At 34.8% G+C, this 27,419-nt stretch overlaps 1 protein-coding gene across 2 annotated transcripts; it reads right to left on the bottom strand.

The window, feature by feature from the left end:
- Positions 1-896: 896 nt before the first annotated feature.
- Positions 897-27,243, bottom strand: LOC113230657 (GPI ethanolamine phosphate transferase 2). Of its 2 annotated transcripts, XM_026464673.1 has the most exons (13): positions 26,872-27,243; positions 25,735-25,921; positions 24,936-25,001; positions 17,147-17,356; positions 16,195-16,398; positions 15,043-15,176; positions 14,096-14,292; positions 12,479-12,669; positions 10,670-11,256; positions 8,985-9,097; positions 7,110-7,726; positions 4,419-4,591; positions 897-2,870 (listed from the first exon to the last, which is right to left on the bottom strand). In XM_026464673.1, the coding sequence occupies exons 1-13, from the start codon at positions 27,027-27,029 to the stop codon at positions 2,615-2,617; spliced, it is 3,093 nt and encodes a 1,030-aa protein (XP_026320458.1). In that variant the 5' UTR covers positions 27,030-27,243; the 3' UTR covers positions 897-2,614. The 2 variants fall into 2 exon arrangements, with proteins under 2 accessions (XP_026320458.1, XP_026320459.1); XM_026464674.1 differs by lacking the exon at positions 24,936-25,001.
- Positions 27,244-27,419: the final 176 nt, after the last annotated feature.

Here is a 27,419-nt window from a genome sequence, read left to right as displayed (position 1 = left end):
TCCACAGCAAAGGAACAAGACGTTACTATTTAGCTTGATATGCTGCCGTCCTTACAACTAGAAAACGCATTTAAAATATATTATTACAAAAGCTAGCTCGAAAAGATAGCTTTTAAAAAATCCAAAAATAATACATCAATGAGATTAGAAAGATTTTTCAAATGTTAATTAAAATACACCTTTTTGTAACATCGACATATCTAAAACTTTATGTAAAGGCAAAAGAAAATGTATATTTTTCGATACTTTACTGTTTAGACAGGAAAATAAAGAACAATTTTTTTAAGACGTGCATTCCAAAATGTTGAGAAATTTTATTTTTATAATAAAACTTGTTTGAATCATATTGCTAAGTCCATAGAAAATACGATTTTTGTTTTTGGTGCTCTGGATAAATATATATTTTTTTAATCATCAACACTCGAAAAGAAAAGAAATATGGGTATCAAAATATTTCATAGAAAAAAAACCACATTTTACGTAATTATATTAGATTTATTTACATTAGGAAGTTGCATTGGATTGGGACATAAATAATCATAACGTAAATGAAGAAAATGTGGTTCCAATATAAACTTAATAAATATTTTGAAAACGACACTAGAATTTTTATTTGTATTCTTCTAAATAAAATGACGATAGTTGACCAAAGGATATGAAAAATTGATGATTGTTCTTTGGTCCGTGATATAGTATAAGACAAACACACGAAGCTGTGAGAAAGATTAATTAATTAATTGTTCATGGAATGATGTATTTAATTTAAATGATGTATTTTAAATAATTAAAATTATTACTTTAATTATTTAAATTTAAAAAAATTAAATTATTACTTAAATTATTTAAATTTAAAAAAATTATTTAAATTTAATTAATAATAAGACTAAATTGAACACAGAGAAAGGAACTTTTAGATATGCAAATAACATAAAAAAAATATTATGCTGGTTTTCCAATAACTTCAAGTATTTGCTAGAAATGGTCTATATAAGCACACGCGAGCTATTCGTTCAGCTATATGAAGCTAATGAAGTAATTTTCACAAGTATAGTAATTTTGACGTACACCGCCATTTTGCTCTGCAAATTAGAACAAGTCTTAATTGAAGCATTGGGAACAACAAGGGCGCTCGGTACTCAAAATGTGTTCCTAATAGTTTTAAAATAATAATAACACCTGAATAGCTTAAATAGCTAAATCTTAGGACAAATGAATAGTAAAGTATATGAGAGTCATATTATATATATTAAAAAGATATAAGACATTAAAACTTTATTTTCAATTTTCTTGAATCTCACTTTTACGTGATACGCCCGTGTTACACCCAATTCTTTGTAAATCGTGCAATTGCTTTTCATTTCATAAAGCTACAAGTAAGATCACTCTTTGGTGTAACAATTAAAAACTTAACAAGACTCCGTGATTGCGAATGCGTTTGAGCTCATGCTTGAGTTATTTATTAAGGGATGACTAGCTAATTGACATTTGTAGGTTCAGCGCTGGGTTTATTTCATTTGGTTCAGATAAACGGAATACGTTATTTCGAAACTGAAGCTGGAGCATGCTTCACACCCGACAGCTCTTTTTCGCTTTTTTTTAGTCTGATGCCAGTATACCAGCTGGCAAAATAAGAATGAAGACGGCAATAACGCAATTAGCAATCATTAGAACGTTGTAACATTCACATATCAGACATTTTTGGTAAAATTTTATCTCCTTTCACAATCTATCGATAAGACTGTTGCTAGCAAGTGTATGACTGTTTAATATTTTATGAAAACTTTGTAGGGTTGCCACAAATGTAATTTCACTCCATTTTCAATAAAGACAGACTGTATATGACACAAAGTCAACCGCGTACTGTTAAATCTATGTGAACTATTGTTGCTCCAATTTCTGCTAATACCAATGATTGGATAAAATAGTAAATAGAAGTAGAGCGCCTTGTGAAAGAGTACAAAGTACTGCCACCTTATCTATTTCTGTCGCCAAACGGTAATGTGAGCTTTACTGTGTTCCGGTTTTGAAAGGTAAAGGTGCTGCAGCTTGATTTTGATTACCTATCCCGATCGGAAGCTACGTCTTTTCCGAGTCGAGGCGCATAATTGCGATTCACAATTGGCTGATCGGAAACTTTTGACATTTCTAATCGGAACAATAGTTGATTTAACTTACAAACTAGAAAGATATAACAGGAATCAGGTTCATCTTCTCGCCCAGAAACCCATCTGATTCCGAGACTAGCCGATCGGATCGACTCCATTCGTATTTGAATCAAAATCAGCACCCTGGTGAAATATCAGGCACATTGGATTTGTCAACTTATGTCTCAGGGTGACGGCCGCAGTGGTAGTGCCTTCGAACCTTTGCGATTTAATGCTCTAAGTAGCACTGCAAATGATAGCAATTGCAGAGCCACTCAGACCATTAAATCAGACATGTGTCGCAGGACAGACGTGTCGCTTACCATCATAAAAAACGTGGTAATGTGTGTACTTCAAAATTGTATAAAATTACGATGGTCTACTAATTATACTTAGTGTAAGCTCACACATCAAACGCATTACATCCATCACAATGAAAAATCTAACTAACTCCACAGTTCTAACTAATATCACAGTTTCGTCTTAAAAGTCACCGTTTTCGCTAACCAACTAGCAAAAGAAGTAAAAATAATAATCTCAGCTATAGTTAACAAGGCTTGTATGGAAAATACTGTGGCTACAAAGTCGTATAATAGTTTTGGTGAGAATACTGTCCAAACGTAAAGATGGTGCCTGAATATTGCAGCTATAATGCAGTATATAGTGACGCAGTAGGCACGATGGAGCGCGTATATGTTCGTTACACGCCATACTGATTGTAAGTACCTGAAAAATAACAATTAGCTAGAGTTTAGTTTACTGAACTTCAACCCAGGTCATGTTGGAATGCGGTAAGGATTGGTTTTTTTATATAAAATAAGTGCGCATTTGACCTCTGATAGAAAGTGACGATGTAGCATGCACATCGAAATAATGCCTATTCACTCTCGCCTTGAAAAGGTTCAATTTATAGATTTCTTTTAGCTCTAGCCGCTCGCCATATAAATGTGGAAGCGAATCGCTTCGTGTGAATCCTGGGAATATTCACAACATAGGGATGGAACCCCAGGCTACGACGTCTAGTCCCCTGATGACAGAAGGGGAAGGGGATATGGCCAAGCATGCGTTTATTATTCATTAACAAACTTGCTCCTATTGGTGGGAACGTCGTTAAAATGACTCAAATTCCAATACTGGTTTGAGAATTCGCAAACTGACGAAGTCGTTTCCCTTTTAATTAAAGTAAGTCAATCTTACATTACATAGGTTAAAGCCAACTAAATTTGTTTGGTTATGGCAATGTTACTAAGATGTACAAATTGTTTTACTAGCTTTACTTAGCTTGATTAGAATGACACAATCTCAAACTTCATGAACCAGTAATGGGACATCAGTAAATTGGAAAATCGACGTTAAAATATATCGACTGAACCATTAATCAAGTGTTTTTATGTCATGATAATAACTGAAATCGAATCAATAATTCATTAATCTGATCCGCCTTACGAATAACGTCGAATAGGCGTGACACGTATATTCGTTAATTTTCAGTTTAATTTCCATACAACGTAGCTTAAAGTATATAAAAGTATTTTAAGTAACATTAAATAAAAATTACAGACAAACTATTTAACGAGTTGCTCGACTGTATTTTCGACGTATCACAAACTTTTTTCCGTCAGACGTAACTTCATTGTGTGAAATTGTGAAAATAAACATTACTAATATTGTAGTGTAATTAACTCGAAGTTTTTTATCAATTGAGGTTATCAGCGCAAAAGTGGATCCATGTATAAAAAAAATAATTAAATATTTTTATACACGAAAATAGCATTCAAATATAAAATATTTATGTACTTTAGTATCATTTAAAGTAATATTGTAGAAAAGAAATTAAATGTGAGTTACACTACTTGCGCTGATAACCTCGATTATTAGTTAATTTCAATGACGGTAACGTAAATATATAAAACTGATTGTTTTGTTTCAGTAAAAAAAATGCAATGCCATTGCAAATTTACGTCGTCCTATTTTTTTTGCACACACTCATAGCACCGCACTAGAAAAATCCTGTGTCGCAAATGCTATGGACACACACATAGACAACCACAAATTACACTCAAAGTCACGAGAGAAATAAATGTAGGCCATACAAATAATTCTCCCGGCCCGTGAATCGAACCCCGGACAGATCAACATGGTAACCGTTCGGCCACGAAGGCAGATAAGTTTATCGACCTATCATTCTAATCAAGTTAAATTTACGAACCATAGAAACGTAAAAAGCGGTAATTCGGTTTATTTGCTTTCAAGTGTAAAATACAAGATACTCACTGCTGCCAAGTTTGCGCCTGAGTAGCAACGCTACAGAATAGAGTAGCTCCAGCTAGTGTAGGGCCTGCGTATGCGTGTAGGCCCATACGTAGCGCGACACTTACTGGGCTGTACTCGCGTAGACCTACGTAGCCTGACCCGAGGTCTACGGATGCTAGACTGTTGGAATTGCCCTGTGAAAAGAGCAATGATTTAAAGCTGTAACTGTAATTTTAAAAATCTGCTTTCGTCTATTGACGTTGACTAGGATCCAGATGTAGCTTCTCAGGTTTTAGCTGTTCTGTTACCCTTATACGTCCTGCTATTGCCCGCGAGTCACCTTTAAACGACGTTAGCCCAATATGGGTTACAGACGTCTTTCAATTTTGGAACCGTTCTACGATATGCAGTTTTTTACAATGTTTATCTTCATCTTTAAAGCAAGTGATTGGTCTCATATCTGCTTAAACTAATGATTCTAAAAGATTAATCATATGCTCGGTTAGCATCGAATCAGTCAGTACGAGTGGTCTCAAATAAGGGAATTCTTTATTATGGAGTAGTTGTAACTCTAAGGGCAGTATTCAGAAGACCACTAAAACCAAATTAGACAATATTGTTTGCCAAATTGGTACAGCCGAAAATTGTACCAGAGACCTTATGTGTAAATGCAGAGTTACAAAGATCGTCTAATTATTTTGATATTACCACTTATCCTTTATATATTCTAAATAGAATATATACTATCAGTAATACTCAAAAAATAAAACTCCACAACCAGAAACAAACGAATCAGTGAATCTACAACAGGGTTGTTGCTGACGTAGATTTTTAAAACATCATCGGATGATGATTTCATGTATTAAAAAAGGTATCTATTTTTTTGGTAAATAACACAAAATCATCGAAAGAATATTTTATTACAATACCAAAAATTACCAAAAGAATCAATCTGCATGAAAACAATCAATCTGCCCAGTTTAATCGTTGCGGAGTTTTATCAAAGTTATTTCTAAAAACAACGGCTGAGTCGACAGAAATCCAAATAAATCTATTTATGTAGATTTTTGTGGCTGCTTTTCCGGCTAACAATAAATAATAAGTAAATAGTAAGTAAATAATAAATAATAAGTTTGTTTCTGGAAGGTTTGTAAATTATTCCAGCGTGCGTTTTAGGTCGTATCACGACTCGGACATCCGTATTGAATATCAGCGTCGATGAATGCGGATGCTGATGTTGATAATTTGCTAATTATCAGTGGATGCAGATGGTGATATTCGCAACAACCATGATCTACAGTAACATTCGTTTCAGGTTCAAAACGTGGTCCGACTTTTGAAGAAGATTAATGGCCTTAACAGTGCAACGCGGACTGCCCTGGAAATGATGGATGGCCCTCAGTATCTGCGTCGCACTGAATGTGCTGTATAGGCATAATACATTTTACCGCCCGCGTCTGTCGCGCACGTCCGCGTAGGTCATCTACGTTGCACTGTTATGAGCCTTAGTGTGACAATCATCTCTACTTGCAGTAGTGACAATAATGAGAGATTATTTATACAGTTGGACCTCTGCAGCACGCTTCAACATTGCATCTATACGGAACGTGTTTCACATATATAACGAAGTTTTGATTTGATTGAAGAAGTATTGGTATCAAGCGTGTATACGATTCCCAATATAAAGGACACACTTATATTCTAGCCAGATTCCATACAGAATGTTCAATAATAACACGTTGCTAGGCAACCAATGATGGCAGGTGTAAAGAACATTTTTTGTCCATGCTCGCGTAATTCGAATTTAAATTGGTAAGCAGGTAGGTAGGTATTTATGATTTATGAATAAAGTAATTAAGTTTTTGATACCTTTAATGCTTCCTGTTAGATAGTAGGTAAAGGTTGATGAAAAGGAACAAAACTGTAAGATTTTATTTTATATTAACTTACTACACATTTCACCCAGAGTCAATTTCCGATTCTGAATTTAAATTACAACTCGAATTGGAATGTTTGCAATCTCTCCCTTCAAACCAAAAAATGATTAGGGATGACAAATATTCATAAATAATTAGTTACTGGTAATTTTTGTTGGTTTCAAGTCACCTAGTGATTAGAAATTTCTATTGAAGAAAATTTATCACAAACATGACTTCATTTTAATACAAGATTGGTATTATCAACAATCGTATTTGGGAAAAATATACAAACATAAGACTGCAGTACTAATTAATGTTTTAATTTATTCTAATTTCTTATTAATTAATAATAAATTGAACTTAATAAAATTCATTCAATAAAATAAATTGTAAAACTTAATGTAGCGTAAATTGGAATGTTCCTTTGTAAAATTAAAAATAAGGTATTTAATTAATAGCTATTGTAACTATAGTGAAAAAATAGGATGGTTTGCATCAATATTAGACATAACTGGTTGAAGACTGTACCACCTCAGTCAACCGTGACCATGGGACCAGTAAAGGGCCCGAAACGTCGGTTTGTTTGAAAAAATAAATATGCGTGATTTAAATTCGGAAAAATAGTTTCATTTCCTATATACAGAAATCGTTGTAACCGTAAAACAGTCTAAGTTGAAAACCCTGAAAATCATGTTTTTGTTTGTTGACATTTATTCTACAACGAATTTGGCTATAGTATAGAAACAGTGCTAAAAAGTAGAGTCTTATCCTTATTATTATATTTTCAACTCACCTGATAAAAAAAGAATAAGAACCCAATCCACAGATGCACTAACGTTTGACTTAATGTGTCTACGACTTCTGTTCTTTTCCCAGGTTTATTATCCAACAGCTTATGGTCCATTAATTTTGACGTTAGCATACAAGTGATATAAACACTCGGTACCATTATCACATTATGAGGTCTCATTAAAAGAATTATAATCAACATTAAATGGTTTAACAATAAATGGGAAAGAGATCTAGCGAGATTTAATTTGACTTCTTCTAAATTCCACGGTTCTTCGATTATTGGATCGTAATGATAATCTTCAGTTTTCGCTTTAGGTTTGTTGTAAACAAATTTGTTGTTGTACTTCACTGATGGATCGAAATTGATTATTTTTAAAACGCCTGTGTAGCTTAGAACTTCGAATATAAATTGGGCGGCTAGTAAACCCCAGATAATGTTGACAATAATGACCGTGTCCCACGTTTTCATTTCTTCGATAGGCGTGTAGAGAGCTTTTGTTGATATTCGATAAATTAGAATGAGCGCTGTGGCTACGACTGTCAAGGCGGATTGCATTTGCATTATGTTGTTCAGGTGACGTAGGTTGTAGAGACATATTGCCATAGTGAGTAGGATTCCTGAAAAGAAAAACAATAGCAAGTGTTAATGCCGTACAAAACAAGTTCGGATTAATAGTCCGCGTTAACAAAGTACTCGGCTGTGACGCTGAAAGCCGCAACTGGTTCGCGCAAGTTGCGCACAAATAAATTATATTTCTGTCTTTGCAACAAGTGGTAAATTAGCTGAAACGGTATGGTTCAATTTACATTGCCTTAGAACGGAAAGGAAGCAAATTTTTGAAACCACAGCATAGTGATCTCCATGCCACGTACAAATTAGATACGAGCCAAAAAAACAGGTCGCGCGTCTTCCGGAGATTTCTCGCGCAGTTTCGAGAAATCCCGCAGCTACCGTATGATTACCATAGCAATAGTATTATACAATTTTCTTGTCACAATTTATTGACAAGTCTCAACTGCTTAGTTCGAAATTGTGTTAATATTTGACGCTCTCAAAATATTCCATGAGTTATTGTGAACACGCACGCACGCACGAACGCGCGCACACACACATACACGCCCGCTGACACACACATCCACACACATAGGTTTTTCTTTTCCTAAATCAGTAACTTAAATAAAGTATGTAAGAACTCATTTAAACATTTATCACTTTCCTTTTACTATGGGGAAAGTTGTTCGTATAGTACATTCCACATTTTTTATTAATATTAATTATGGGAAGTTGTCAGTTTTTAATGTTTATTGAGTGCTATCTATTGAGCATAATCTATAATAGAAATTAAGTAAATATGTATAATTCAATGTGAAGAAAACAAATAATTGGAAGCCTTAAACATTGTCGCTTTACCTGTGCACAAATTCACTACAATTTCCACATGTGTTATTTATATAAACTTTATTTACTCGCCTATACTACATAGTCTGAAAACAATTTTTTTTTATAAGCCCGTTTTGTCTCAATGCTGGGCAAAGGCCTTCCCCTTCCCGTTTTCCCATTGCTCTCGATCCTGGGCAACATCTGGCCAGTCTTTTAAAAAGGAGTCCAAGTCATCCCGCCATCGCCGAAAAGAATTATAATAATAATGCACACGCTCACAGCCCCGCAATAGGGAATCCTTGTATCGCGAGTGCCATGGACACACATAGACAACTACAAATTATACTCAAACTCACGAGATAGATAAATGTAGGTCATACAAATATTTCTCCCGGCCCGGGAATCGAACCCGGGATGCGTGGTAGTCCAGCATGGCAGTTAGAATAATTATAAATTATGTTAGAATAATAAAAATTGATGAACTTAAATAAGTACCTATTACAAGATGCGCTTGTAGATAGAAAGAGTTTTCAGGATTATTCAACCAGTCCGCTGTATCGGGTAAAAACAGCCATCTATCACCAGTTTGATTCATTGTTCTTAAGTATCTGTAAGATAAAAATAACGGCCCGTTTAATACTAATATAACTCGAACGACTCGAACTCAAAAAGTGGAGTGTCAAGCGTGGAGCGTAGATTGCCCCAGTAATATTAAAAATTCTTCGGATGAAATATATTATGCAAATTTGACCTACCAATGTTTTTTAAAAAAGGATGTATAATAATAGGATGGAAACTGTTCATACGCAGTGCCTAGGAAAAATTTGGATGGTCACTAGTCATCCTATAATAATAATACTTTATTTCAGAAAAAAAAAATCCATACTTTGTTAAGGAGACATAGCAAATATGTTAGTACTTTTTAAATTTCATTACATTACATAAAAAGACATAATTTAAATTACACCTACGACACTTTTTAACAGATGTTACAACATGGGAACACCAAATTGGTTCTTTCGCATTACAGCGGAAAAGTCGTCAGTGCGCACCACCGCGAATATTCCTGACGCGCTGCAGTGACGTGGTAGCTCTAAATAGGCCTTGGTGGAAGTGGCAATTGCTTGATTCGTATTAGAGATCACAATTAATTATCGAATATATAACCAGAAATAGTGACGAAATGCCATTTAATTTGTTTGAAAACTATTCAAAAACATCATTACTGTGACAACTGCGCTCCGATTGGCCAGCCCGAATTCAAAACAATTGACGGGCGTTGTCAATGGGTGTCGTCAACTGTTTCACTTCAAATCGACCAGTTAATTTGAGCTGTGCTATAATAGACGAAAATTGCAAAATTACATATTTAATTACCGATGAAATTTGATACAGTTTGTTTTGTAATTAGATGTTTTGCTGTTTTTCCCCACAACACCGAATTACCAGGAATGTGTGGCCTTATTTCGTCTGTATTTCTGGTTATAAACTCGATGCAATTAATATTCGTCAAGCAATTGCTTACTTCCTTAGACTGATGTACTAATTATACCATGGGGGAAACAGGAATTGCGTAACTAATATATAACATAAGGCCTCCCTGGTATTCGGCCTTGTCGTCCAGCAATCTCTAACTTCCCGGCCTATGTTATAATGTGTAATCCGTTACTGCATAACGCATAACAATAATAAAGTGCCAGACAATCACACCAATTGCCTGGTCTCAAACTAGGGAATTCCCTGATTTTGAGAACCAGAGTTACGGAATTCACTCAGGGGCACTTCCCAGAACACCCAGATTAGAACACAATGTGACGGGGCGAACAAGTCGCACGCCTAGTGGTAAGCGACACGCCTGTCCATAGCAGTTGTAGTGCCACTCAAGTTCAAAAACGCAAAGCTCAGAGGGGTACTCACACTGCACCCGTCACCCTGTGACATAAGTTGACAAGTTCCATGTACCTGTAATTTCTCAATTCAAAATCGGAACGCAGTAATACTCAGATTACTAACATTTCCCAATTTCGTTCTACCGGGAATAGAACCCTGGAACTCCTCGTCCAGCGCCCACAATATAAACTTATTATTAAAAAATAATAAAATAAAAACAAAAAAATCATAAACGTCACTATTTCTATTATTTATGCACATATTTATTATAAAAAGAAGTAAACACTCACCTATGCAATCCAATCAATAAGATCCATTTCGGCAAAATACCAACACCGACGATGCACATACGCTCGTGCAACTCCGATTTTTCCTGCACCTCTGTCGCCCCCACCAACCTTTTATTCAAATACATCACCACAACAACTATAGTCCTTATTAACAAGAAGAACATTAACGTATTCCATAGGAAGTACCAAGTCATATGTTCTTCTTCTATAAAACTAGTACCAAAGAAGGACCAGGCATGAAATAAAGTTCCTCCAATAAGTAAATAATCAATTATGTTTAAATATTTCAAACTTGACAATTCTTGAGTTTTTTCTACGCCACTTTTTATTATAAAGTAGCTCATAGTGAACGCTATGGCTATAGACATAAAGACTAGTGACCATAGTGAATCGAAAGAGCATACTTGGCTTTTAGTTTCGGTGATAAAACAACTGACAGTTAGTATGAAAGTGACAATAGCAAGCATTATGACGAAGGCGATTATGCTTCCTAAGGAGGATCGTCGGTGAGTGTGTGTGTTGCTTAGTTTGCGTTGATTTTCTGGTTGGAGGGAGTAGAGTGTTACGCAGAGAAGTGCTGTAGTTAGCTGCAAAATAGTAACAAAATATTATTTAACACGTAGTCGTACTATAATTGTAATTTAACTTATTGTGTGATTAGTGATTGGATAATCGGGCGTTTATTGATCAAAACTTCACTTTTGTCTCCAAGAAAAAATAATATCCTGAATAAAAATATATAAATAAATTCTGTCGCTCTAGTGAAAAGGGGTACAAGTAAAAAAAAAGTTTACAAGGGACAAACGAAAAACAGTTAAAGCTTATTATGATATTATGCGTTAAGTGTTTCACGCGTACCCTTGTAAACTTGGAGTTTATTATGACTTACCCTTTTTCACCAGAGCCACAGAATTTAGTCCAACCCAGAATTCTCGAATTGAAGAATTATAATATCATGGATAAATGTTGTTTTGAAGTTAATTTATTACTACTTAATGTATAACTATAACTTCAAAACGACATACTCAAGCCGTAAAAGATAATACCATAGTTTTCGCGGAGGCTAACAGTTTCGAATCTATGCATATACCATCTTCAAAGGAAGTTTGTGATAATATTCTTTTAATTGAATATGTCATATTCAATTAAAAGAATATTTTTACGAGAAGTTTTTTTTTATAATACCAAGTGACGGGACGAACAAGTCGTGCGCCTGGTGGTAAGCGCCCACGGCTATCAATAACAGTTGCAGTGCCACAGTGAGGGGCATTGCCACCGCGCCCGTCACTCTGAGACATAAGTTGACAAGTTCCTGTCAACTTATGTTTCAGGTGCTTGTAATTTCACCAGCACTTTTACCTTTCTAATCCAGAACGCAGTAATGCTCACATTACTGCTTGGCGGCAGAAATAGGTAAATTGGCAGTACTTCCATGGAGCTCTATTGCTACCTATTGCTACTAAAGTTCTATGAAAGTGTGTGCAAAAATATTATTTTGCAATAACAGGATTAAACCCACTATAATCCATACATTTATTCAGAAAGGCATGTCCATATTATTTCTTCGTGGGCGGTAAAAACTAGAAAATTTAGGTAAATAATGTTTGTATCACTGAGTGCATTTTCTTTGCAATGTATGTGCGCCTTCCACGTAAAAGGAATTAGTTAGTTGACAGAATTATTGTGAATTTAATATCGATTTTTTTTTTATTTAGTATTTGCTCTAAAGAACGCGAAATGTTACCTGTAGTAGTAACATTAGTAAACAAAAATCTTAGAATTGAAGCATCGAAATATAATCGTACTTACAGCATAAAGCAAAAAGAGCCCAATCGCAATAGCAAACATGTCAAAGCTGACTGTGGTCTCCGTAAGGTACTTGGTCATTTCTTCCAACGACTCTTCATAGAACTCCTTAGCTGTCGTCGCCGGGCCACGACTGTTGGTGACGAGGTATAGAGCGAAGTGTTCCACTGCTCGTTTGAATTGTTTATAGAATTCTGAAACAGATGCAATATTTTGTTGTAAGACTTAGCGACAATTATTTAGATTACGGCCTTAAAAAACTTCTCTCTAATAATCCTCTATGCTGTGACTTTTTTTGGACTCGACCTACGTGGTTCTAATAGCTTTTGAAAAAATACTTTATTTGTACAGCGGCCATTTTGATGATGCCGCCATTTTTGCCATGTTTACATGTAACGAATTAATTAACTAACTTTTAACCAAATTCATGCTAGTAAGCAATTACTTAACAGCTGTTATATTATCAAGTGAATAATTAAGTCTACTTAATTATCTACTTGATAATATAACTTATATCTTCGATTTGATTGTAATCTATTACAATGAAATCGAAGTAGCTGACACTCCCGCACCCCGCGTATTTAGTAGGCTAACAATTTGTTTGTAAAATGTCAAAGTACTTACAACTTAATAATAATAAAGCACACACTCATTGCACTAGGGAAATCGTGTATCGCGGGTGCCATGGACACAAACATAGATAATTACAAATTACACCCAAACTCACGAGAGAAATAGATGTAGGCCATACAAATATTTCTCCCGACCAGAGAATCGAACCCGGGATCTCTGTCTGGCAGTACAGTATTGTAACCGTTCGCCACAGAGGCAGTGAAAGTCACCAAAAAAACACATTATAACAGGAGCATGTTTCAGTTTTTCACGACTGTTTTAAAATAATTACGTCCTATTTTAAATTCAATTTTACAACTTAAATTGAATTAAAACCAAAATTGAATTTTAAAGCAGGACGTAAATATTTTAGAATAGTTGTTAAAACCTAAAGCATGCTCCCTGAAAAATTTAAAAAATGGTGGTTTCACCCTTTCCACAAAACATCGACGATATGTAAACGTTACATTTTTACATGATAGAAAATTTAGTTAACCACTTCGTCACTTAAAACGTGTAAACTAGCCATTAAGGCTAGTTGCCCTAGATTGACATACAGACGCGGGTTGCAGTCCTTAGGAATTATTCTTCGTGATCGTGATATATAAAAATGGTAGTAAATTAATTTGCTACCTGGCGAATCCAGTGAAGGTTAAATCGTGCAAAATAGCTGCGCTTGTGTCGAATATTTTTTTCATGCAGTTAATTTTCCCACTCTCCCTCCGCATAAAATTAATAAAATAAATAACACAAGCGCAACTATAGTCACAAAACACCACCAAAAATATACCAGAGACGTGTTTCGCCTCTCCACGAGGCATCCTCAGGGGCTGATGATCGTTCGAGACTCGGTTTAACCTTCACTGGGTTCGCGGAGTAGCAAATTAATTTACTTCCATTTTTATTAACATGGCCTTTCGCAAAGTAACGCCGGAATCTATTAATTCGTGGTATATTTTATTCCCCATAATTTCTGGTAGCGTGACGTATTTTCCATACTTTCCGTACCTCTATCAGTAGGCAAACCCGGGAGTTTTGCGTTATGTGAAGCGACAACATGCAAAAGATATAAATGTTGCCTTATATCATCCGGTAGTAGCGAGGGTAATATCCGGCCGGTGCTCTCTCCGGGCAGTGGGGCGTTTAATAACCAGGCTATGGTTGGGGCTACGTCTACCTGCGCTACTGTGGGCCCTGGGCCGACTCTGTAATAATAAGATAGAGGACATATTGAAACATATTATTCGAGAAAGTCGAATTCTTCAAATTGTTGAAACTATTTATGGATGTCTGAAACTAATTGAAAAACTTTTTTCATCATTTCTTAGATTTTCGTACAATTTTTCAAAAATGCGTTTGTACGCATTGCTTCTTGATTTATAGGATGAACCCAATACCGTCTGTTACACTGAGGGCGAAACGATTGGCGTCTTCTATTCTATACCAATATAAAATTGCAACATTGTGTTGATTCATTACAGCTGTGCACTCAAAGTGATTGCCGTATAAATACTGCTACTTGCTTTGGGGTAATGCCGCCGATATTAATAAAATCTTTGGCCTGCAGAAACGTGCGTTTAAATTTAATTTCTTGTAATGACAAGTGTATTCAAATGTTTACAAAGAGCAGCCTCTTAGAGTTACTTGCTCATTTTTCTCAGGGGAATCTGTCTAACGAATGAGCAGTAGAGTTTAATCAATATGACGATTTCAAGTGTTAAAGATTATTTGACTTTACTGCACAACATGGCGATAGCAAAACAAAATGGCTGTGCGAACTAGATGGACGAAACGATACGACCGCCATCGCGTTGACTTAATTCCCTTACTGCCCTAAGTGTTAATCGCCCTAACGCGCCTTATACATATAGGCACCCTAATAGTTTTAACTTGAACAAGTAAACTTGTTCGCTTGAAACGGTGTTACCTTCATGCAGTTAGAGTAGTCAACTTACGGATGCGGGCAAACGAAGTTCTTACTCTTGATGACAACAAGCGGCACGAGGACCTCTGCTGGGGTGGCTCCGCCATGGCCACCGGCGTCTCGCATGCCGTGGTCGCCACATATAAACAGTACTCCTGTACGATCCTGTAATTATTATATTATGCTTGTTACCCATGATCTACAAGAATTGGTGATATAATTGCATATCTGTAGCATGCAGATGAAATACTTCAGGGTCAAGAGCACGATTCAAATTCAATTATATGCTTGGCTTGTAATAAGAACCAAACTTTTAATGTTTTTCTACAAAAATACTGTTTATGATGTGATAACTAATGGTCGGAAATAGGGTGTTCCAAATGAATAGATAAATATAAGAAATATCGGGAAAATAAAAAGAAGTCATACCGTGGTAAGAAACCTGATACTAGTGATAATCATTGAGTAGATAAATGTTTACATAGTGGATAAAATAGCTAATTTTTTTTTTAATTTATATATTTATTTCAGGCCACATTACCCAGATAATATATACTTTAAAGACTAACATACATACAATATAATATAACAATGTAATTTATTTATTTACACGTATAGACTGCGACGTGTGGCGCAACTTGAGTGTCCAGTAACCTGCCTCGGAAACGTCGACACAGATGACACCCTTCGGCCAAACCTCTTCCTTCATGAAGGTTGACAGATGTTGAGTTGGTACTCTCACCACAAATAAATTAAATTTTGATTCACATTGTGGCGGGACCCCAACTGTTCGATCCTCAGGGTAGCATTGGGTTTTATATACTCCACAATATCCGTAGACTTTGTGGAGTAATGAAGCTGTGACAATAATACCAACAACAGAAATTTTCCGGATGTCTGGAAATATTCTATATATATAATATGCCTTTTCCCAAGGCGGATATTGTAGATACTTTTATATGTATATGTAATCTACTACATTTTTTACATGACTTTCATTCATTTCAACTACAGCTTTCTATGTGAATAGTTTTTTCTTACGAAGTAATGACAGTTTCCGAAAATCCGGAATTCTAAGAATATGCCACGTCACATCTTGTATTTATATGTAGACATTTACCTAATTACTTGAAACACCGTATTACGACAATTGATGATGATATACAGATTATTTGCCCCTTACCCATTTCTGCATAGCCGTATAAATTTTCTTAACGACATTGTCCATTTCGATTAACTTGGGTGCGATTTTAGGACTTCTAGCTCCTTCTAGGTGACCTATGTGATCTAGTCCTAAATAGTGTAGGACTAGGAAGTCGAAGTTAGGTTTTTTAGTCTCATCTGGAGCTAATATTTTGTCTAGATGTCTGGTTACGTTGTTGTCTACCTGTAAATAAAAAAGTAATTGTTCACGGAAGAAATTGCTTGTGGTCCCGTGGCGTATACCGCCATTTTAAAAGGCTTTTGGATTTAATAAGGATATTAAAATTTAAATCTAGTGTCATTAGAATTGGCATTAATTACCGAAACGTAAAATGGGGTAAGAAGACTATCAAAGATAAACAAAAAATACTAGATAAGATCTATGTAAATATTGGACCTGATCATAACTGAAACTAATAATTGTTTATGTGACTATGCTAAGATAGCAGCGAAATTCTTCCGATAAACTTTTCGAAAATTGGGAGAACCTTATCTCTATTTATGTCATGACATTTGAAAGGAAATATAAATTTGAAAAAGAAGATACCTCAGTGTTAAAGCTGGTCGTAATTTTATTTCTAATCTAGTATCTTTTAATGGCAGTAGAGCTTTGTGAAAAAGTCCATCCAGAGAGGTACTGCCACCATACCTATTTCTTCTGTCAAGCTGTGATGTGAGCATTACTGCGTTTCGGTTTTGAAGGGTATGAGATCCGGTGAAATTACTGGCACCCAGACTTGACAACTTATGTCTCAAGGTGAAGACTCAGTGGCATTGCCCTTCAAATTTTCGTGATTTAAATCTCTGAGCGGCTTTGCAACTGTTATGGACAGGCATGTCGCGACTTGTTCGCCCCGTCATTTGGTATATTATAAAAAAAACTAACTTGCGTATCGTTCGTATACAAGTCTTCATTTAGTTAAGAGACTTACCTCGGTGTAGTCAGTTACGTAAAAGGAAGTGGTGCCATCATACTCAACCCAAAGCCCTGGGAACAATCTGAGCCACGTGTCATCCCCATACATAACTGTGCGTAGGCCTCTAGAACGTGCTACTCGAAGTACGCTGTCGCCTTTTACGGCTGGCGCACCGAAGTTTAAAGCAACATCGGCGAATGTTGACACACTGCCGGTCATCATAGCCTGGTGAACAAAAAAATTAGGTAATAATAAGATCTATAATTAAGTGGTATACGAAATACACAGAACAACATAAAGTAGATTAGTAAAAGTATAGCAGTTTAGAAAACGAAGAAGCATGCAACAATATTTGGATAATGTTTAATGGACAGTCTAATTTGTTTGTCGCAAATACATATATATTAAATATAATTGGCGTAAGTTATGGTGTAAACGTACAGGCCGTTCAGTTCTATTCTAGCACAACGGCCTGAGTTCTATTCTAACTGAACGCCTATACTTTTAGTTAGTTAGGCCCATTATAATTGGTTACATTTATAATTTACAATACTTTTTGAGTAAACTTCAGAGAAGTAAGCGGATCACTCACGGAATTTTTGTTATCCAAACACGAAGAATATGTATAAGTTGGACTATTTTTTGTTTCACGATTTTTTTAAACCTTGTAATTTTTTTAAAAGAAACGAAAGAAACGTCATTGTCTCTTAAACGAATATCTGACCTACAGAAAAATATAGTAAATGAATATTGTAAATGATGAAAGTATACAAATGTTTATTTACAAAGACCAATCCCTGGAGTTTGTTATTCATTCTCCTCAGAGGAATCAGCCTTACAAATTTAGTACTTAGGAGATTTTAATCAATGTGACAATATCAAGTGCCACTAAGTTTTGTCCTAGCGATAAAAAAGAGTCGCTTTTCGTTAAACTGTTTTGCAATTGAATAAATTTAAAAAAATGTAATTTGATTATTAAATAAAGTTTAGAATTTGGATTTTGAATTTGTGAAAAAGATTCATAGAAAAAATAATCGGTTAAGGAACAAAAAAAAATGACTGGTTAAAAAACACTAAAAAAAATATCACACAAATGTAATAAAATGTTACTAAATAAAAAAATATAATTATTTGACATTTAGTATTATGTAAAATATCAAAGCTACGTTTCTGCATAGAAAATGAAAGCTGCTAGTTGAAGTCGTAGCCAGTGAAGCGAGCTATATGTGCCAGGGTTTCAATTAAGTAACGCCATGATTTCTACACCTGTGTAGCGTTAATAGCAATGATAATAGTACATAATTGTAAAAGAGTCAATTGATCAATCAAAACATATTTATTTGGTAGGCAAAATTACACTTTTTTTATCATAGCCCCGCGCTAGGGAGACCGTGTCGAGGGTGTCAAATGGACACCACACAGACAACCACTAATTACGCCCAAATTCAAGGAATAAATAAATGTAGGCCACACAAATATTCATCCCGACCCGGGAATCGATCGGCCACAGAGGCAGTTAAAAATCTTGAAATCATTTGATCACTTGAAATCGATTGAACGTTACTACTCGTTTGCAAGCAGATTTACCTGTAAATAATCTAAAATAAGAGACTATAGGGGTTGCTTTTTGTAAATAAACATTTGTACACATTTTATAGTATATTTATTTCAAATGGGTAATTTTCAAGTAGGTTTTTTTTATCTAATTTCGGTGCCAATTTTTATTTTTTTAGTATTCTAGTACGTTATCGTGAAATATTCAGGTTACTGCACTCGAATATGAAATAATATTCTAGAACATTTAAATAATAAAATTTGCCACCGAAATTAGATAAAGCAAAGTAACCTGGAAATTATCCAAATACCATAATTATATCGAAACAACGTGCAAGAGCTAAACGGGTCAAAACCTAGAATTCTGCAATCCAAGTAAGCTGATAACCTTTAGTAGTATAAAGTATTTCTTTCACTTTAGTTTTAAACCCTTTAAATGGCAAATTTTAAATACCAACCAAAATCTTATTATAGAAGCCGTTAAATGAATTTGTTAAAACGACTGTCAGAACAGCCAGTTTCTATCTATTCCTTTTTAACTGCCTCCGTGGCCGAACGATTACTGCCGGACTGCCACGCAAAGGTCCCAGGTTCGATTCCCGGGCCAGGAGAAATATTTGTATGGCCTACATTTATTTATCTCGTGAGTTTGGGTGTAATTTGTGGTTGTCTATGTGTGTCCATGGCACCCGCGACACAGGGTTTCCCTAGTGCGGGGCTATGTTGAGTGTGTGCGTTATTATTATTATTAATCCTCGTATTAATGTTAGGTCTATCACTATATTTCATTAACAAATTACTATTTATTTTTACTAATAGATAGAAATAAAGACGATGTAAAATAACTGTCATATATTTTGCAATAATTATCTAAATTGTAATGCGTAGTAGCAAAATTACAATTATATTAACCTTAAAAATAGGTGTGGTGGTCTAGTGGGAGAACGGCTGCTTTTCAAGTGAGAGGTCTATGATTCGAATCCGGCGATGTGTATGTAAGACTTTACTTCCGAGTTACGTGCATTTGCGAATGTTTAGCAAGAATATCTCTCGCTAGTGAGCGTTTGAACGAAAAGCAATTTTTTCATCAAAAAAAGTTTGCTTTTTAATATAAGCACACAAGCACGCTTATAGTTTTAAGTTATAAACGATACTCAGTTCAATACTCAACAATTTACCTTTTTACAATGTGTCAATTCGCGCCATCTATGTTTCCTAAACAAATTAATTTGTCAATGTAAATAATAATGTTATAAATAAAAATAAAACTAATATTTTACTCTGGCTTTTCGTTGTCAACACAATGTTGCAGGTTTTTTAACACGCTTTTTTGAAGTCTATGCGCTTAAACGTTTTTCTGCACGATTTTGTAAGCTTCAAACTAAAAACCGTTTAAGTGAAAATTGCTTTTATAAACGCGCATATTTAAAAAATACAACGTTTTAACGTTTAAAATGCATAAGCAGTATTTTCCACATCTAGTCGCTAATGCTGAAGGAACATTGTGATAAAACCTACACGTTGAAGGTTCACCCTTTAAAAACGTGTTAAGTTACCAATCCTTAGAGGAGTGTCCATGGTGATGAAAATTTTATAATCGTCTATCTGTTGGGCAGTTCGCAAAATGGACTTTCCTTTTAGTTACATTTTAATATAATCTAATTTAAATTTCGCGGCCATATTAGCAGTTGTCAAAGTATTAAGGAACTCTTAACATTGTGAATTGGCTGCAGATTATAAGGTCTTAAGACCTTTGCCTGGGATTGCATTGGCTCTCCCTATTCTATAATCAGGACAACAGCAATATTGCTTTGGCGTAGAAGTAAATAGTGCGGTGCTACTTTACAGTTCTCAATGTACAGACATAAAATTCTATTATCAGTAAAAGTGTTGGTACATTACCGGTATAAGTAGTCATACGTATTTTTTGTACGTATAAAATTATTAATATAATGACAAAACTGACCACATCAGTGCAATACAAATCAATTAAAGAACAACAGACCTGTATCTACCTGTTCTCAAAATACAGACATAAAATTCTATAATCAGTAAAAGTGTTGCGTACATTGTGTGTACATTACCGGTATAAGCAATCTTATGTCTTTTTTGTACGTATAAAAGCGCAATATAAATCAATTAAAGAAAACCAATTACATTTCAATTAATTTAGATAAAACCGATATTTCATGAATAAATAAAAAACAATAGCAATTACTGCATACGCTCCTGACTTAAAAGTATTACCGCAGGTCCGTCGCGCATGCTTGGATAGCGTAATTTTATGTTTCAATGTCGTCTATTGACAAATGTACTTTGAGCCTAGACAGGTAGTAAATAATTACTGCCGATGATGCTAATCGGTAAAGGGTCACCCACTATTGGGTCTGTCTGTTCAATTTTGCGTCGCACTGTCCTATGGTCAGAGTTTCTGCACCAAAGTGAACCACAAATTACACACAAAATTTCGAGAGAAATAAATGTAGGCCATACAAATATTTCTCCCGGCTCGGAAATAGAACTTGGGACCTCTGCGTGGCTGTCGACATGGTAACCGTTCGGCTATAGAGGCCAAAACAACTATGTTTTGGTGAAAAGCAATTCTTTGACTAATGAGATTGAAAGCTAATACAGCAATAGCTTATTTTTCATAATTGGCTTCCCTACCCGAAGTATCGATATAGAAGAACCATTGCAATATAATGGGGAGTAACCTCTTTCTGTTTACATTTTATTGAAATGTTATAACATGGTTGCCAAGTGTGATAATTAAGCTCTCCCTTGTAATAGAAATGTGTGCCCAGCAGAGGCGTATAATATACAGGTAGGAGTAGGAGCATTAATTATAGCATTCAGGTTATTTGATAATAGTGTTGCTGTCTCTATCTAACACGACAGTAACGCGGGTGTACATGCAAGACAGCTCTCTTTTGAAAATAACTTTGCGCATAATTTTTATATTTGATAAATCGATGTTCACATTAAAAAATTATATATTTTTACATAAAAATCTATAATATGGAATTGGTAATATTAGACATGACCCTTACCATGAGGTTTTTCGAAATCATTAGAAAATGTTTTGAAAAATTATGATAAAATTTTGGCCGAAAATTTGGAGTTAGCTCGTGTTAGCTTGTAAACTACACAATTTAACGGGAACTGAATAACTAAAAAATTAGATACCAGTTATTAAAAAATGTTTATAAAATATCATTAACATCATTAGTATGCGTAATAGGAATAAATTTTATTTATTGCGCGCACGGAATTATCCTCAAAGTCAAGACTTTTAAAAAAACCATAGCTTGATTCTGGGGTTTAGCGAAAGTGATTAAAATAATGAGGAAAATTGTAATATTGATTGTAATGAATATTATGATGTTTTAATACGACGCTATTTATTTATTTTTTGTGAAATTAATTCAATAGTTTAGTAACTATTAATACACAGATTGAACGTAAAGAAAAATTCCTTCGATCTGACAGGACTTGAACAAGCGTCTGTACCATACCAGGGTGATCGCTCTACCAACTGAAGTACAGATCGAGTCAGTAGACTTCACGAATTTTTTTATTGGTTACAGATCTTTGTTTTAGGTTTTAACGGGATTTTTTGCTGTAGCGTCTTTAAGAAACATAAGAAAGTTTTTCTTCGCTCAACCAGGTGCTTTCCCTGGTTTCGATTCCTGTCAGATGGAAGGAATTTTTTCTTTATTATAATGTGTAAAAGTCTCTTTCCATGTACATTTTATTATAACTGACATAACTCACTTGTTATAAATATACTTAGGCGATTATCACACTGCACCGCGCCCCGCGACGGATCGCGGAGCTGCGTTTTTTAACGTTGTACTGAGTACCTCAGTTTGTATGGAAAACACGCGCCGTCGAACACACTGACAACGCTTCTCCGCGCGGAGGGACGCGGCGAACCGCAGGGTATGGCACACTGCGCTCCGCCTTACCGCGCAGATTTTAAAGCTTAAGGATAATGTTCAGTTTTCTACAATAGATCTCCGAGTCGATAAATTTATATTTGCTATTGAAAGTCGATCAAATTTATCTTCATATTTTCTTGTTTTTACTAACCAGATCGATAAATGGATAATTTCAACAATTTTCCATACAAAGATTTAAGTAAATATGAAGATAAATTTGATCGACTTTCAATAGCAAATATAAATTTATATATCCATACCTTCGGTCTCTTTTTGTTTGAGGAAACAAAAACCAAATAGAAAGTATAACTGCAGCGTCCTGAAAGAGTTCTGTATTATTATCCATTCTTGTCAAAGAAGGATCTCGGCTACATATACAATCACTACGGCGATCAACTGCGAAGCGAGTACTTTAAAAGACGCGGGGCCGCTAGACCGCTGCCCCCGCGCAGATTAAACCGCGCGTTGACGCAGATCTGCGTCTCCGCCACCGCGCGCGTGATTCCGCGTACCACGCTCCGTCGCGGGGCGCGGTGACAGTGTGTTAATCGCTTTATTGAGTTCCTTGAAGTCGAAACCTGTGATATAAACATTATAAACCTTCTGCACGGTCTAGCCCGAAGTCGGTGATTATCATTCGGAATCCACTTGGTATATATTCTGACCTACCAATGCACGTGTCCCGAGAAGTTTTACTTCAGTTTATCGCAATAAGCTGATTTAAGAAAATTACTTCATTACAAGTAAATTAGGCTTCATGGATGGAGGTCTCGTTTAGCCAGTGTGTGCACCTAAAGTGCAATAGGATCGGAAGCGACAGCTATTACAGCACACGCAATAACGGCTTCGTATTACAAGCATTGCATTACTCCGCTTCTAATTACAGATTTACATCGAAGTTGTAAACCTAGCTGGCGTGAAATAGATAGAGATTGTAGTCACGAAAACTTTGTATCTGCATGCGCTATAAAACAGAAAGTCAGATTCAGTAAGATACGAGTATGCGTTACGAGTTCTTAACCTTCTATACCTCTTGTACATTCTGTACCTCTATCATGTAAAATATTTGTTCCATGACACGGAACAATAATGTTTCGTTGTATACCATGTATAGTATTTTCTTGTGACTACTAGAGGCGCTGTACAATATGTATTATAATAAAGCTAGATTTCGTCTGTGTTTTGTAGAGGGCATAAGCGACAATTTGTACATTTTTTAGGGAGCATGTTTTAGGTTTTAACGATTGTTATAAAATATGTAAGTACGTCCTATTTAAAATAACTTTGGTTTAAATTAAATTTAAGTTTTAAGTCTATGCAACAGTCTATATGAATTAACGTCATAATATACAAAGTATTGACTAGCCCGCTACTGAATAGAAAATAATCAACGAAAATATCGCAAGTACCAGACCATCCCCGTAACAATAAAAAATAACTAAAAGCAAACAACAAACGTTAGCAACATCATTAATGCATTATTAGTTTCATAAAAAAAAACCAATGTGATAATAACTGTCATGATTCACATTAAGCAGGTTATTTGTAAAATATTAACAACCTTGCAGGGCTGTTTTGCTGACATCATAAACAACTTTTGTTCCTTTTAATAATTCATCATGTTTTACTTTCATACAAAAATAAATTTATTTAAATAGATTACTCTGAACAGTAATAAGTTATTACTAATAACACTGTGCAGGAACGGGGGTGGGAGTCCCCGCGGAGGACGCTTGCGCATTTGAACTTATCTAAAAAACTGTCAGATAGGATAATTAAAAAGTCATGGAACAAAAGGTTGTTTATGATGTTAGTAATCTATATTACTAACATCATAAACAACTGGACTATTCCAGCCAGATTGTCAGCATGTTAAAAATAACTTATACATAATTACACATAAAAACAACACTTCTGCCCCCTCTATCATAACTAACATAATCAACATTTCATCAGGGAAACGAGCTCTACAACCCCCTGTAAGCGATTTTTTTATACCTTATTTAGTTTCAGTATTATTGTTAAGCAAAACCAGCATAACTGATATTTTTTAAAGAAAAAAAAACTAGGTGCCAATATCTAGAAAGTTACTAAAATGCATTTGCGTTAGTTATGACAAGGATGGCAGAATTACTTTCTACATGCAAAGCATTCAAACACAACACCAAAGAAAAAACTTTTCTTAAATAAAATTTATAGTTAAGATTTTCAGCATATGACAGCTTATGATGTATATTGCACTATATTTGTTTTTTCTTTGGTTTCACCACCAAGCAGCCAGTGCATACTATAAAAAAGGTGAAACTTGCGAAAACGTCCCGCCAGAAGTTTATTGTGCGCCTCCACTGTGCCTTTTCTGTCTTTCTCTCCGGTGACTGCATAATATAACAATGCACATAATCATTCAATCATCATATATGTATAAGTAAAAACTCAACAGAACAGTACTTCAAAAAGAATTGGAAAAAGGCAATGTATAGCATTTAGTCCTTATTCACATTAAAGCATTTTTTAAAGAATACAAAGTCCTACTTATGTATGACTTTGTCCACTTGACCACACCCAATGATACTACTTCTTGGATAACAGTCAATGGTATTATTATATACATATTTTCTTTGGTACTGTGACTGAACTTTATAATAGGCAATAGTTAATAATAAACATGCACTTGAAGCCAATAGCACATGGTTTATTTGTTATAAAGAAAACAAAAAAATCATAATTGTAAGCCATTAAAATGTTACTGTTCATTTATTAAATAGAAATTACCACTTTCAACACAAAACAAATATAGCACTAGCATAAATGATTAATGTTTCTATTTTTTAAATATTGTTTCTTATATTTTTAAAGAGGAGTCATAACCGTCAAGATTCTTACATTTTTGTGTGCCCCAGTCACATTGTGGAGTAATAAAAAAAACTGTCAATATTGCACAATTGAAACGTTATGCAAACAAATATATGTTATACAGTGTGGATGTCAACTTTACAAAGCATGGAACATTCTAGAAAGTTCTAGTATTCAGAATTTTGTTAGAATTTTTGTTATTTAAATAAAACAGCCATAAATAAAACAGACAAAAGTTACATAGTTTTATCATACCTTGATCCTTGGCATGGTCACAGTAGGAGGCTCAGCAACTGACACATGAATACATGCAGATTTATTTTTCAAGAGTTGTCCAACAAATGGCATGTACTGTTCTGATGCAAAGTCGTAGCGTAGGCCGTCTATCACCATTAAAATTACGCTGTTTTCTCCTGAATTGTATACTTGATGACCATCAATACTAAAAGATTTAAAAATTTGTGTGCAGATCTCTTTATGATATTTGTAGATAGATGTGTAGGAAGATAAAATACTTTAATTGATTATTTATTCTCAGTTTAAAATATTGTCAAACTTTAATAAAATATGAATAAGTTTCATGCAAGGCCTTTTATTTTAGATTTTCACCTCATATTTAAGTTACAAATATTGGTGTTAAGTTAAAATCATGGTAGAATTAGTAATTAAGTATTAAAGAGACTGAATTTGTTTTCATAGTATTTAAAAATATTGCTACTTAAGTTTTCTAGTTAAATATTTGTAATTAATTGACTATATGTTAGCTATATTCATATTTTAGGGAAGAAAGAGCGTAAACACAAAGCCTTTTTAATATTAGTATGTATGCAAAATAATAAACATTTTTGGCAAATAGCTAAACTTTCAGCAGACATATCGAGTTCTCAGGTATTCGTGATTGTTACACATAGGAAATAAATCTATTTTATAAGATGTAACTTGCATATATTTGTTTGTTCAAACAAATCAACGTTTCGGGCACTTTACAGGTCCCACGGGTAAGCAGTCAACCATGACCAAGGCATCTGTAAATGGTCCGAAACATTGGCTTGGCAGTAGACATACTAATGTAGTATGAGTAGTACAAGTACATCAACAGTTTTTTAGATAAAATCGATTTTTACTTCTTTTTTTCCCTGATGTATCTATTAATACTCAAATCAGAGGAGGTAAAATCAATTATGAAATTATTTCTGTAACTGTGAGGACCTTGGATCCAAGCAGAAATTAGTGGTGAACAGAATAATTGAAACTTCCATCAATCCATACTCAATAATTACAATAAGACATACTAGCATGCCATATTTCCTTAATTTAATATGAATTTTCAGATAACAGTTGACAAATAAATTATTATTATATTCATTAAAATCGTTAGAAAATGCAACTCACCTGATATCATCAATAAAATTGGGGAGATCATCCATATGAGCCAATTTTCCCGTATGATATTTTAATGGGAAAAATCCAAAAAAGAACAAAATTAAGGCTCCTAGCGTCATAACGAGCAGGCCGAGGCCTGTCCATCGGTGCTCGAGCCACGGCAACATGTTCACAATACAGTGGAGAATCACGTCTTTCCTTCACGGTGCAAAGGCAATTTTTTCTCTATTATAAAAAGGTTTCTACGAGACACACACTTTCGTGTCTAATTTCAAAGTGCATGCTATCCACTACAACTCCAACCGGCATTGAGTAATTAGTACGTTCCCTTTACAATTTCCCTCAAGTTACCATTGGTATCGGCATAGACTTTATCGGCAGTTTACCCCGATAAGATAGATAGCCACATTATTATCGTCGTCCGCGATTTATTCACAAATTTTTAATGTAACAACTAGTGGTAGAAAGAACCTCAATAACTACGTGCAATCTGATTGCAATTTGCTGATAATTGACGACTAATTAAAGGTAAACAAACATGAATCTGCCACGAACGA

The sequence above is a fragment of the Hyposmocoma kahamanoa genome, unplaced genomic scaffold (genome assembly GCF_003589595.1).
Source record: "Hyposmocoma kahamanoa isolate Upper Pololo Valley unplaced genomic scaffold, ASM358959v1 64, whole genome shotgun sequence".
Classification (NCBI taxonomy): domain Eukaryota; kingdom Metazoa; phylum Arthropoda; class Insecta; order Lepidoptera; family Cosmopterigidae; genus Hyposmocoma; species Hyposmocoma kahamanoa.
This window is presented reverse-complemented; position numbering and strand designations above follow the sequence as displayed.